We start from the raw sequence: 11,348 nt of genomic DNA, 5'->3' as shown, positions 1-11,348 counted from the left end.
TTGGTTTGCAGGCTGGCGCTCAATCCACTGAGCCACAACAGCCAGGGCTATACTAAAAGGTTTTATACTGACAAGTCTGGCCTTCCAATTATATTCCTGATTTTTATTCTGGGTTTCACTTACCACGAAATTTGCTCAGATGACTGACTTCCTATGGGTGAAAAGCTAATGCATTCTAGTTAAACAAAGATTCTTGAGCCAGTCAAAATTCCTGTTTTCATTCAGTTCTGTTACCACCTAGCTACGTGCACCTGGAGGCCAAATTTTAACCCCTCTAACTTAACCAGTTTAACTTTCTCATCTGTAAAATTATAATCATCACTCTGAGAGACTTACGGCTAGTCTGAGGACTTGGGAGATTCTCAGAGACATCTGGGTGACCGGCCCCTGCTCTGCTCCTGCAGCTCTAACATCAGAAAGGGTATTAGACCAGACTGTGCTAGCCTGGGCAAAATAACTATGGTAAAAGAGGGTGTGATGCTGGCTCCAGCAGCACATGCACTGCCGAATGATACAGAGGAGATTAGCATGGCCCTGAGCAAGGAGACACACAAATTTGTTTTCCTAGAAAGGAAAACCTAGGGTGTGTTGATGTCTGTGTACATTGTATTATACCAGTCTCTCTGGTCATATGGTATAACACCACTATTGATGATCTAATCATTATGATCCAGCTGGGCTTGGGTGCGGGTGGGGTGGGAATGGCTCTGCCCATTGCTCAGTGACACCTCCTACAAATCCCAATGTGATCCTCAGTCACTCAGACTTAATCATATATAGTGATGTTAAAGCCCTCTTTGGGATCCTGGCTGGTGTGGCTCAGTGGATTGAGCATTGGCCTGCAAACCAAGTGTCGCTGGTTCGATTCCCAGTCAGGGCACATAACTAGGTTGCACATCAGGTCTCCAGTTGGGGGAGTAAGTAAGAGGCAACCACACAGTGATGTTTCTCTCCCTCTCTTTCTCCTTTCCCCTCTTTCTAAAAATAAACAAACAAATAAATTATTTTTTTTTAAAGCCCTCTTTGGGAGACTCAGAGGCTTATACATTGTGTCCATCATTGGAGAACATCAGTGATCTCTCTACAGTGTATACTGACAGCATTTTCTTCCATCTCTGTCCTTCAGATAAATACACCTTGACTCATTTTCCATGTAGTATCTGTGTCTGGCCTCTATATCAGTCAAAACCTACTCATGGTATTTGTTAACATGGTGGTAACACAGGTTCAAATATGCTTTGGAAAAATAAAAAGTATTTCAAAAATATGAGGGATTATCACCAACTTTCTACAATAGTGAATTTTTTAGCTCTGATTTCCTTTCTATAAGAAACAGATACAATATGATATTTGCAATCAGCTCAAATTCAAACCCTACTGTACTCATAGACTTTGTGTCTTTAGAGAAGTCACAATATCCCTGAATCTGGGTATCTTCATCTGAAAAATGGAAATTCAGTAATAGTATTTCTCTCATAAGGTTGCTGTGAGGGTGAGGGGGGCCAAACTTTTGCCACCCTGAAGCTGCCTTTTGGGATGTTAATTTTCAGCTGTTTATTAAGAAATAAAAGACTCAGAACCTTTGACCTTACCCACTTTCCTGCCCAAGAGATTCAGATGAGGAGGCCTACTCCTGAAAGGGAATCTTAGGATGTTCTCAGCCTAATTTGAATAAAGTATGGTAACTAGGAGGGCTTCAGGCCTGGTAGCTAGATAGCCCTGTGTCCCATTGTTTCTGAGCTGCTCACTAAGAATGTGCCTGCCACCTGCGTCCACTCTTCCTCAACTACCAGTAAGTCACCCGTTCTCACTTCTGAATTCTAAGACCTTGTCTCCTCTCTGCTTTTTCTCCTTTGTCTAAAACAGCATGTATACCAAAGGATGCTTCACTGTCTTTGGAATTTTCATGCTTATGTGAATTCCCCATGTACATGTATTAAAATTTGATTTTCTCCTGTTAATCTGTTACTCTTAATTAGATTATTACCCCAGCTAGAAGAAATTCAAAGGTGGGAGGAAAAGTATTACATCTTTCTTAACAAAAGATCATGCGGTGAATATCTAGTGCTGTCCCAGCACACTGAAAATATTAATATCTGAATCTGAAACCAGAAACCCACAATTTGAGAGAAGTAAATGAATTTCAAAGCTCTGAATCTATCAGAATAGTTTATGTTAAAAATAACAAAATTAAACGCAAACTGGCTTAAACAATAATGGGAGTTCATCGGCATCTGTAACTGAAAAATCCACAGGAAATGTAAACATCAGGCCTTGTTTGCAGAAGGGACAGCTCTACCCTACTCCATATGTGACCCCTCTTTCAGGCTGGCTTCCTCCTCTGCTGCAAGATGCCTGCCAGCAGTTACCAGGGCAAAACACATTCTCCTTCACATCCAGAAAAGGAAGAATGTGACCACTCACAATGAACAAGAGTCCTTAGTTTTGGAGACCCTGAACTAGCCTTTGTGACCAGGTGAGTGCCAGGCACTGGTGTGTAGAACTAGGGAGACTGAGTAGAGAGGTGTAACACAACAGGGAAAGTAAAATAAATGTTACAGAGACAACCACAATGTGCACTATAGTAAGACAATAAATGCTTAGTTAGTAACAATACATTCTAAAGTTGTTGTTTTTTATACTGAGAGAAATAAAATACCTATGAAGAAAGATTGAATTCTAAGATTTCTAGGATCCTAATAAGCCCAGATGGCAGGGAGTAGGGGCAGGAAAGGAGCTGGCAGGGACTGTCCTGAACTGCCCAGCAGAAGTCCTAATGTGTAACAGAGCTCAGGAGGCAAGTCTGCTGTCCCCTGGGGCACTTGGGAGTCCGAGGACTGCCATCTTCAAGGCTGCTCTGAAGCCCCCAGAGGTGAGAATCATGGAATAGTTTTTCTTCCCATTCCTTCAGATCTGAAATCAACTGAAGAAGCAGAGGAAAAACTTCCCAGTGCTGGGGGAGTTTAACTGATGCAAGCTCCTCTCCTCACTTGCCCACAGAAGATCACAAATGCTCCATCGGTACCACTGGAAAGGCTGAAATGCTGACACAGATGCAGTCTCTGCTTAGAAGGAAAGGAAAAACCCCAGGACAAAACCTCTTCAGATGACTTCCTTTTGCCTAAATAAAGCATTTTATTGGGTCTTGGGGCTCCTTCGGTTGTAAGGAACTGAAATCCACTCAAGTTACTTAAGCAAAATGGGAGTTTTTTGGATGAATACCAAGTATCTCCCAGCCAGGATCATGAACTGAAGCCCTGATTGCTTTAGTTTTCTAACTGTCACGACCAGCTTTCCTGCCTTAATTTGTCCATGGATCAGCCCTGGCTTTATATTTTCCATGTTTAGGAGCCACTACTACAATGCTGAGTGGTTCCTATAAGCCAATTTCAAATTTCTAAGAGAAAGAGCCCACTGTTGCCTGTAGGGTCACATGTCTGACCTCGGCCAGTTAGCTCTGGCTGGGAGGGGCAGGGTCATCAGGCTGGGTCTGCTGCACACTCAGGACAGGTCATATCATGGACTCTGAGGAAGGGAGTGAGCAGGACGGTCAAACTGATTGCTATGCGTGTGTCAGACATGTCAGTGCTTTCCTCTTCTATCAGACTACAACCAGAGATTTTGTAAAAACATCAGAGAACTGTAAGCCAATAGAGTCACATGGACAAAGTCTAGATAACTGATCTCCCAGTTTGGCCCCGTTCTAGCTTCCTGTGTATCCTTTACATAGCACAATTTCTTAGTGCTGCATTTTTTTTTTCACCTGCCAAGTAAAGATAATTATTCTTGTCCTTGTAACTCATGGGATTATAGAAAGGATAAAGAAATAATATATATGAAAGTAATTTAAACTATTTAAGTGATGTTATTTATACTCTGCACAATAAAGCATCTCTTCTGAATTCTAATTCAAACCTAACTGTTTCTTTGGAAATACTTGAGTTCAAGGACTTTTTGTCAAAACAGCCATTTTGGGTTAATTCTCCTAGGTGGACAGAGATCTTATTTATGTCTACCACATAACTGTGGTGGCGTGTCTCACAAGTTACGTGGTTGTACAGCATACACATCACACACATGAGAGAGGAGAACTACAAAGATTACAGAAACACAGAAAAGTAAAAACATGAAAAACAAAAAATAACAACAAAGTAAAAACAAGAACAAAAACCCTTACCCCTAAGAAAACAAAAATAGATAAGTTAACAACAGTTTGCAATGGTATGTATTCCTTGCCCACTGAGGATAAAAAAAAAAAAAAAAAGGAAATAGGCTGCAAATGTGGGATCTGGAATAGACAGGAGAGAGAAATTGCTGGGAATGAGGGCTGCTAAGCATGCCCTAGTAACAAAAGTATTCTGCTATTTCTTTTTATGCAATGGATGATGCATTTTTTTTTCTTATCCTCAGTCAAGGACTTTTTATTTTCATTGCTTTTAGAAAGAGAGGAAAGAAGAGAGAGAACAGCATCAATCGGTTGCCTTCTGTACATGCCCAGACCTGGGATTGGTGCCCAGACCTGGGGTTGGCGCCCAGACCTGGGGTTGCACACATCCACACCTTGACCAGGGATCAAACGCGCTACCTAGGTATGTGCCCTGACCAGAAATTGAACGCATAACCCTTCAGTTATGGAACAATGCTCCAACCAACTGAGCCACACTGGACAGGGTCAGATTATTTATTCTTTGACACATTCCTTGAAGGCAGGATTTGTTGCATTCATCTTTGTTTCCTAGTATCCATTGAGGCGCCTGCCCATGCAGGCACTCAGTTAATTCAGTTAATGTTGTTGAGGACATGAATGTCCAGAGACTGAGAAGACAGCCTTTCTTGTCTCTCTTTTGAGCAAGAAACAAGTTCCTTGGCACCATGCAGGAGAAGGGGGATATTTAATCTTCTCTGTTACAAAATAATTTTTTTAAATCCTCATCTGAGGATATGTTTATTGATTTTAGAGAGAGAATAAGGGAGAGAAACATCAATGTGAGAGAGAAACGTCAATCAGTTGCCTCCTGTATGCACTCCAACCAGGGATGGAACCTGCAGCCTAGGCATGTGCTGTGACTGGGTATTGAACCCTCAACCTTTTGGTGTATGGGAAGATGCTCCAACCAACTGAGCCACCTGGCCAGGGCCTTCTCTGTTACAATGTAAAATGTACCAATTATAAAAATGTTCTCATTTTTGTGTTCTTAGAGGTGGTCCCCAAGAAGCAAATGTCCCTCTATATTATCTTTTTGGAGTAGCCTAACACAAAAAATCCCACCATTTACCAAAAAGCCTCCTCATTTATGTTGTCTCTTGATCTGCCCACAAAGATTGGACCCAAATCTGCCAATAATCAGCAGTCCTTAGTGCTATGAGGAAATTGATTGAGCCTTTAGTACAGTGGAAGGCAGTATGGTCCATTGGAAAATGCCCCAGAGACTTGGGATAGTTCTGATCTTGCTGATAACTGCTTATCTGGTCTTAGGTGCTTCATTCAACTTCTCCTGATCTGTTTCCTCATTTGTAAAATGAGGAGTTAAATGAGGTCCTCTCTCACACCTCAGTTCTATCACTGAATGGTTACAAATGGGGCACCAGAATCTTATAGCTACTCTACCTAGAAAAGCAGTTATTGCTCAAAGGGAAGATGAAAGCAAGTGTGATAGTTCTTAAATTTCTTAATTCCATATTTTCAGTAACTTCTCAGTACATTTAAATTTTGAGTCTGATTCAATATCTGAGGGAACATGTGTTTGTCCCTGAGGAGATTGGGTCCAACTTCTTCATCCCCATTACAAGGAAGCAACCCCAAAACAAATCTTAAAAACAAAAAGCCAAAGACTTTTTGGGGGGTGGGGAGAACAGGATGAAGGAAGGTGAGGGATTAGCCAAAGAACATATATGCATGACCCAAGGACATGGACAACAAATGAACACCAAACAGCAAAATTGAAGTCTGTCAAATATAGTAACATTTGATTAGCACAGCACTGTTGAATAAAACTCGGTTTCTAGAAGCCCAAGCAAACAAACGTCACTGGGTATGGAAATGAACACCTCAATCAGGCCACAATCCAAACAATGTTTTAGACAGAAGGAAATGTGTTGCTCCAAAGAACAAACAAAAACAGGTCAGAACTTTCTTTAGCCTTTGTAGGAATAAATTAGGCTAGCAAATGTTCCTCTAATCTTAAACAACTTCATATTTACTAGGACAATCTAGAACAGCCCTTCCAAATCTACTCCCCAAGCCTTAATATCCTAAAGCATCCATTGTAGGTAATGAACTAACTTCTCTCCTTTTCATCTAGAAAGGTACTTGTCATGTGCCATCCTTGGAATAGTTGAGAAAATAGTCACTCATGTCATTTTATGAAACCCAGTTCAGAAAGTCTCATTTAACAGACTTAATACTCAGCAATTCTAAAACTTCACATGTTCCCAGCAGTTTGTAATCTCACCAGTCACAGAAATTTGCCATGCTGTCATAAATGGAGCAGGTATCTGCTACTGTAGACTTATTTATTAAATATTCTTTAAAAATATATATTTTATTGATTATCTTATAACAGTTGTCCCAATTTTTCCCCCTTTGCCCGCCTCTGCCCAGTATCCACCTTCCCTCCAGCAATCCCTGCCCCCCTTAGTTCATGTCCATGGGTCATGTATATAAGTTCTTTGGCTTTTCTATTTCCTATACTATTCTTAACGTCCTCCTATTCTGTTCCTACCAATTCTGCTTTTCAATCTCTGCTTCTTAATTCTCTCACTTCCCCTTTCCAGCTGATAACACTCCAAGTGATATCCATATCTATGATTCTGTTCCTATTCTGGTTGTTTGCTTAGTTTGCTTTTTCAGATTCAGTTGTTGATAGCTGTGAATTTGTTGCCATTTTAATGTTCATAGCTTTGCTCTTTTTCTTAACTAAGTCTCTTTAACATTTCATGTAATAATGGCTTGGTGATAATGAACTTCTTTAGCTTTGCCTTGTCTGGAAAGCACTTTATCTGCCCTTCCATTCTAAATGATAGCTTTGCTGGACAGGGTAATCTTGGTTGTAGGTCCTTGTGCTTTTCATCACTTTGAATACTTCTTGTCAGTCCCTTATTGCCTGCAAATTTTCTTTTGAGAAATCAGCTGATAGTCTTATGTGAACTCCTTTGTAGGTAAGTCTGCTTTTCTCTCGCTGCTGCTAAGATTCTCTCTTTATCTTTAACCTTTGGCATTCTAATTACGTGTCTTGATGTGGTCCTCTTTGGGTCCAACATGTTTGGAACTCTCTGTGCTTCCTGGACTTGTATGTCTATTTCCTTCTCCAGATTAGAAATGTTTTCTTTCATTATTTTTTGAAATAAGTTTTCAATTTCTTGCTCTTCCTCTTCTCCTTCTAGAATCCCTGTGGTTGGATGTTGGCATGTCTAAAGTTGTCCCAGAGGTTCCTAAGCCTCTCCTCATTTTTTTGAATTGTTTTTTTCTTCCTGTTGTTCTGATTGAATGCTTTTCCCTTATCTGTTGTCAAAATCATTGATTTGAATCCTAGTTTTCTCCCCTCTACTGATGGGTCCCTGTATATTTTTCTTTATTTCACTTAGTGTAACCTTCATTTCTTCCTTTATGTTGTTACCATGCTCAATGAGTTCTTTGAGCATCCTAATCACCAGTGTTTTGAACTCTGTATCTGGTAGGTTAGTTATCTCCATTTTGTTTAGTTCTTTTTCTGGGGTTTTGTTCTGTTCTTTCATTTGGGCAATATTTCTTTGTATCCTCAATTTGGGAGCCTCCCTATGTTTGTTTCTGTGTATTAGATAAAGCTGCTTTGACTCCCAGTCTTAGTAGCAAGGCCTATTATAGAAAAGACACCTGTAAATTGTGTGGGGCAGAGCCTTAGATAATTGCCAGGGCAGGGCAACCTGCTTCACCGCTTTTTGGATCTGTGTTGGGGGAGATTTCAGAGAGGGGACAAAGCTACTGTCTGGCTTCTGGATGTTTTCCCAGCACTCGCCCTGTTTCCAGTCACTTCCCCTACTTCCTGTATGTATTGGCACCCTTCCAGCTGTTGCCCTGGTGGCAAATCACAGAGGGGGTGGGTTTATGTATAGTCTAAGTCTGTATGGGCCCTTTAAACTGAGTTTCTTAAAAATCCAGCAGTTTCTTCTGCCTCCCCAACCCCCACTGTTTTTTACAGCCTGAAGTTATGCAGATTTATCTTCCCGGAACTGGAACCCTGGGCTGTGTGGTCTGGCTCACTCCCAAAGTATCCCTCCTGATTTTTATCCACCATACGCGAATATGGAATGCTCTGTTCCACCACCACTGCTGCCTCTCTGTGCCACACTGCATCTCTGCTCCTCTCTGCAACTCCTCCCCTCCTACCTGTTTGGATGAATGTGGCTTCTTTAAATCCTTGGTTGTCAGCTTCAATACAGCTCAATTTTCTGACAGTTCTGGATGTTATTTGTTTTGAGATCTAGTTGTAATTCTTTCTATGGTTTGCTAGGAGCTGAAGCATGTCTATCTATAACTCCATCCTGACCAGAAGTCTAAATATTCTTATTGAGCTCACTTAATATTACACACAGAAATATATCTTTATTTTATTTGTATTTTTTCCTGGTGTTTTGTCTGTTTGCAATTTGTCCAAAACTGGTAGACTTCCAGAATGCCTATGATAATGATTATACCAATCAAAATAATAATAATAATAATAATAATAATAATAATAATAATAATATATTGTGTATTGAAGTATTATTATTCTGAAGTTATTTTCAGGTACTTTGAGATACATCAAATTAGTAATTCAAGTAGCATCTTTGAGATTTTAGGTATGTTAAAAAAATAAAGTTATAAAGTCAATGAGTTTAAGTAAATACCCTGTAGTCCTGAGTTGGAATTGGAAGTACCCACATAAATCATGATGTATTTTATAGAAAAAGAAAATTATCCCTAGCTCTATCTACTAAAATGGCCTAGGAACAATGATTATTCTAGCATCAATGAGCACCCCTAGCACCTAGATTATGATCTCTAAATACCATTTCTCACTAAAATGAATCAGAGTTCCTCTGAGAACTAGCTAATTCCATGCCTTCTTACCCAAAGAGGAAGGAAGCTACCAAAGACTACTACAGTTGATGCCAAAGGACCTGGAAGCAAACTAGAAAAGGTCTCACAGACGAAAAATGGGCCCATTTGAACAGGAAGGAGGATACTATCTGCAACAGATTAAAACACATCAAATATGCTCATATCTGTGAACTTATAATAATACTTAAAACGAAACATCCAAAACCAAACAAACTCGGTCACCTTTGAAAGCTGCAAGGGAACCAACTTATTTTTAAATTTTTATTATAGTAATATATACATAACATAAAATTTACCATCTTAAACATTTTTAAGTGTGTAGTTCAGTGGCATTAAGTATATTCACACTGTTAAAACAGCCATCACTACCATCTCCAGAGCTTTTTAATCTTCCCAAACTGAAACCCTATATCCAACTCCCCATTCCTCCCAAGTCCCTGTCAACCTATTATTTTAAACTGGTAAATAAAGATTAAAAATGAGTCATTTATCCTACCTTTTCTATATGATTTATACCTCAAATAAAACGATTCTCTTTTTAGATGTATTCCAGCTAACAAATGAAAGAATGCTGAAATTAAGAATATCGTCATTCTGTAAACCCCAATAAATTAATTAATAAAGACAACGATCAATAATGGCAGGTAATATTACAACACTTCAAAGTATAAACTGCCACCTATAAAGCAGTACACACACAACACACACACACAAAAAGCAACAACAACAAGATTACCTGAATTTTATCAAGCCTTTATAGCTAACTCCCAAATGTATAATAAATACAGAGGAGAGAAGAACATGTTTAATGACACTATCAAGATGCAATCAAAAAAATACAGACCATAGGCTGCCTACGAAGGTGGCAGCCATCTCTTAGTGGGCACCATGGCTGCCCTCAGACCCCTCGTGAAACCCAAGATTGTCAAGAAGAGGACCAAGAAGTTCATCCGGCACCAGTCAGACCGATATGTCAAAATAAAGCGCAACTGGCGGAAACCCAGAGGTATTGACAATAGGGTGCGTAGAAGATTCAAGGGCCAGATCTTGATGCCCAACATTGGTTATGGGAGCAACAAGAAAACAAAGCACATGCTGCCCAGTGGCTTTCGAAAGTTCCTGGTCCACAACGTCAAGGAGCTTGAAGTGCTGCTGATGTGCAACAAATCTTACTGCGCTGAGATTGCTCACAATGTCTCCTCAAAGAACCGCAAAGCCATTGTGGAGAGAGCGGCCCAGCTAGCCATCAGAGTCACCAATCCCAATGCCAGGCTGCGCAGCGAAGAAAACGAATAGACAGACTGTGTACACATTGTATTTGTGTTAGTAAAACCATAAAATTCTGCCATCTGGCAAAAAAAAAAAAAAAAAAAAATACAGACCATAATAAAAGCTACAGAAAATGACCTGGCTTTTTCAATAAAATGCAGGATAAAAAAATTTTAAAGAAAGATAAAGAGAAAACCAGTATATCAAAAGAGACTTGAGACACATCAAATTATTATAAACCTTATTTTGACTGGCAGTTGAAGCAATGTAAACCCTAAGTAGCTATGATGTTAAGAAATTCATAATTTTAGATATATCTATTTAGAAAAAGAGTCCTTATCTTAGAGAAAGATCTTTAGAGATTAAATATTATGGTGTCTGGAATTTCTTTAAAATACTTCCTTCAGTCCTGGTTGGTGTGGCTCAGTGGATTGAGCACCAGTCTGTGAACCGAAGGGTTGCCAGTTCAATTCCCAGTCAGGGCACATGCTTAGGTTGCAAGCCAGGTCCCCAGTTGGAGGTGTTCAAAAGGCAACCAATCTCTTACACAATGATGTTTCTCTCCTTCTCTGTCTCCCTCCCATTTCCCCATCTCTAAAGGTAAATAAATAAAATCTTTTTTAAAAGAACATAACAGAATTAAAAAATGGCCATAAATTGATTATTGTTCAAGCTGAGTAATAGATTTAAAATATTTCACTATAATATTTTTTCTATTTTTTGCATATGTTTGAAAATTTCCATAAAAGTTATTTTTAAAAGGGGGGAAAAATTAAAACACAAAATGCAACTCTTGGGCTTAATGTATAATTTGAGTTAACTCTGGTCATGTAACAACTTCTATCATAATTAAAAACTGTTGCTCTTAAATAGCTTGATCTAAAAACAGCTGACATTTGTGTTTTTCTTCTGCTATCCATGAAAAAAACTTTCAGCACCAATTAAGTTTCAAATAATAGGGGCTTTTCAGGGTAATACAAAGCTCAGCAAACCTCACTGC

The 11,348-nt window shown here is 39.4% G+C and overlaps 1 protein-coding gene across 1 annotated transcript; it reads left to right on the top strand.

The window, feature by feature from the left end:
* The first annotated feature begins 9,941 nt into the window (after positions 1-9,941).
* LOC150015941 (large ribosomal subunit protein eL32) lies at positions 9,942-10,417 on the top strand. Its single transcript, XM_090271864.1, has one exon. It carries the CDS (start codon positions 9,968-9,970, stop codon positions 10,373-10,375), a length of 408 nt encoding a protein of 135 aa, XP_090127990.1. The 5' UTR covers positions 9,942-9,967; the 3' UTR covers positions 10,376-10,417.
* The last annotated feature ends 931 nt before the right edge of the window (positions 10,418-11,348 follow it).

The sequence above is a fragment of the Furipterus horrens genome, unplaced genomic scaffold (genome assembly GCF_987537825.1).
Source record: "Furipterus horrens unplaced genomic scaffold, mFurHor1.1.pri manual_scaffold_3, whole genome shotgun sequence".
Taxonomy (NCBI): Eukaryota; Metazoa; Chordata; class Mammalia; order Chiroptera; family Furipteridae; genus Furipterus; species Furipterus horrens.
Note: the sequence above shows the minus strand (reverse complement) of the source record. Positions and strands in the feature narration are given on the sequence as shown.

Excerpts from the sequence above, each read along its gene's own strand:
- LOC150015941 (XM_090271864.1), top strand. The coding sequence starts at position 9,968 with ATGGCTGCCCTCAGACCCCTCGTGAAACCCAAGATTGTCAAGAAGAGG.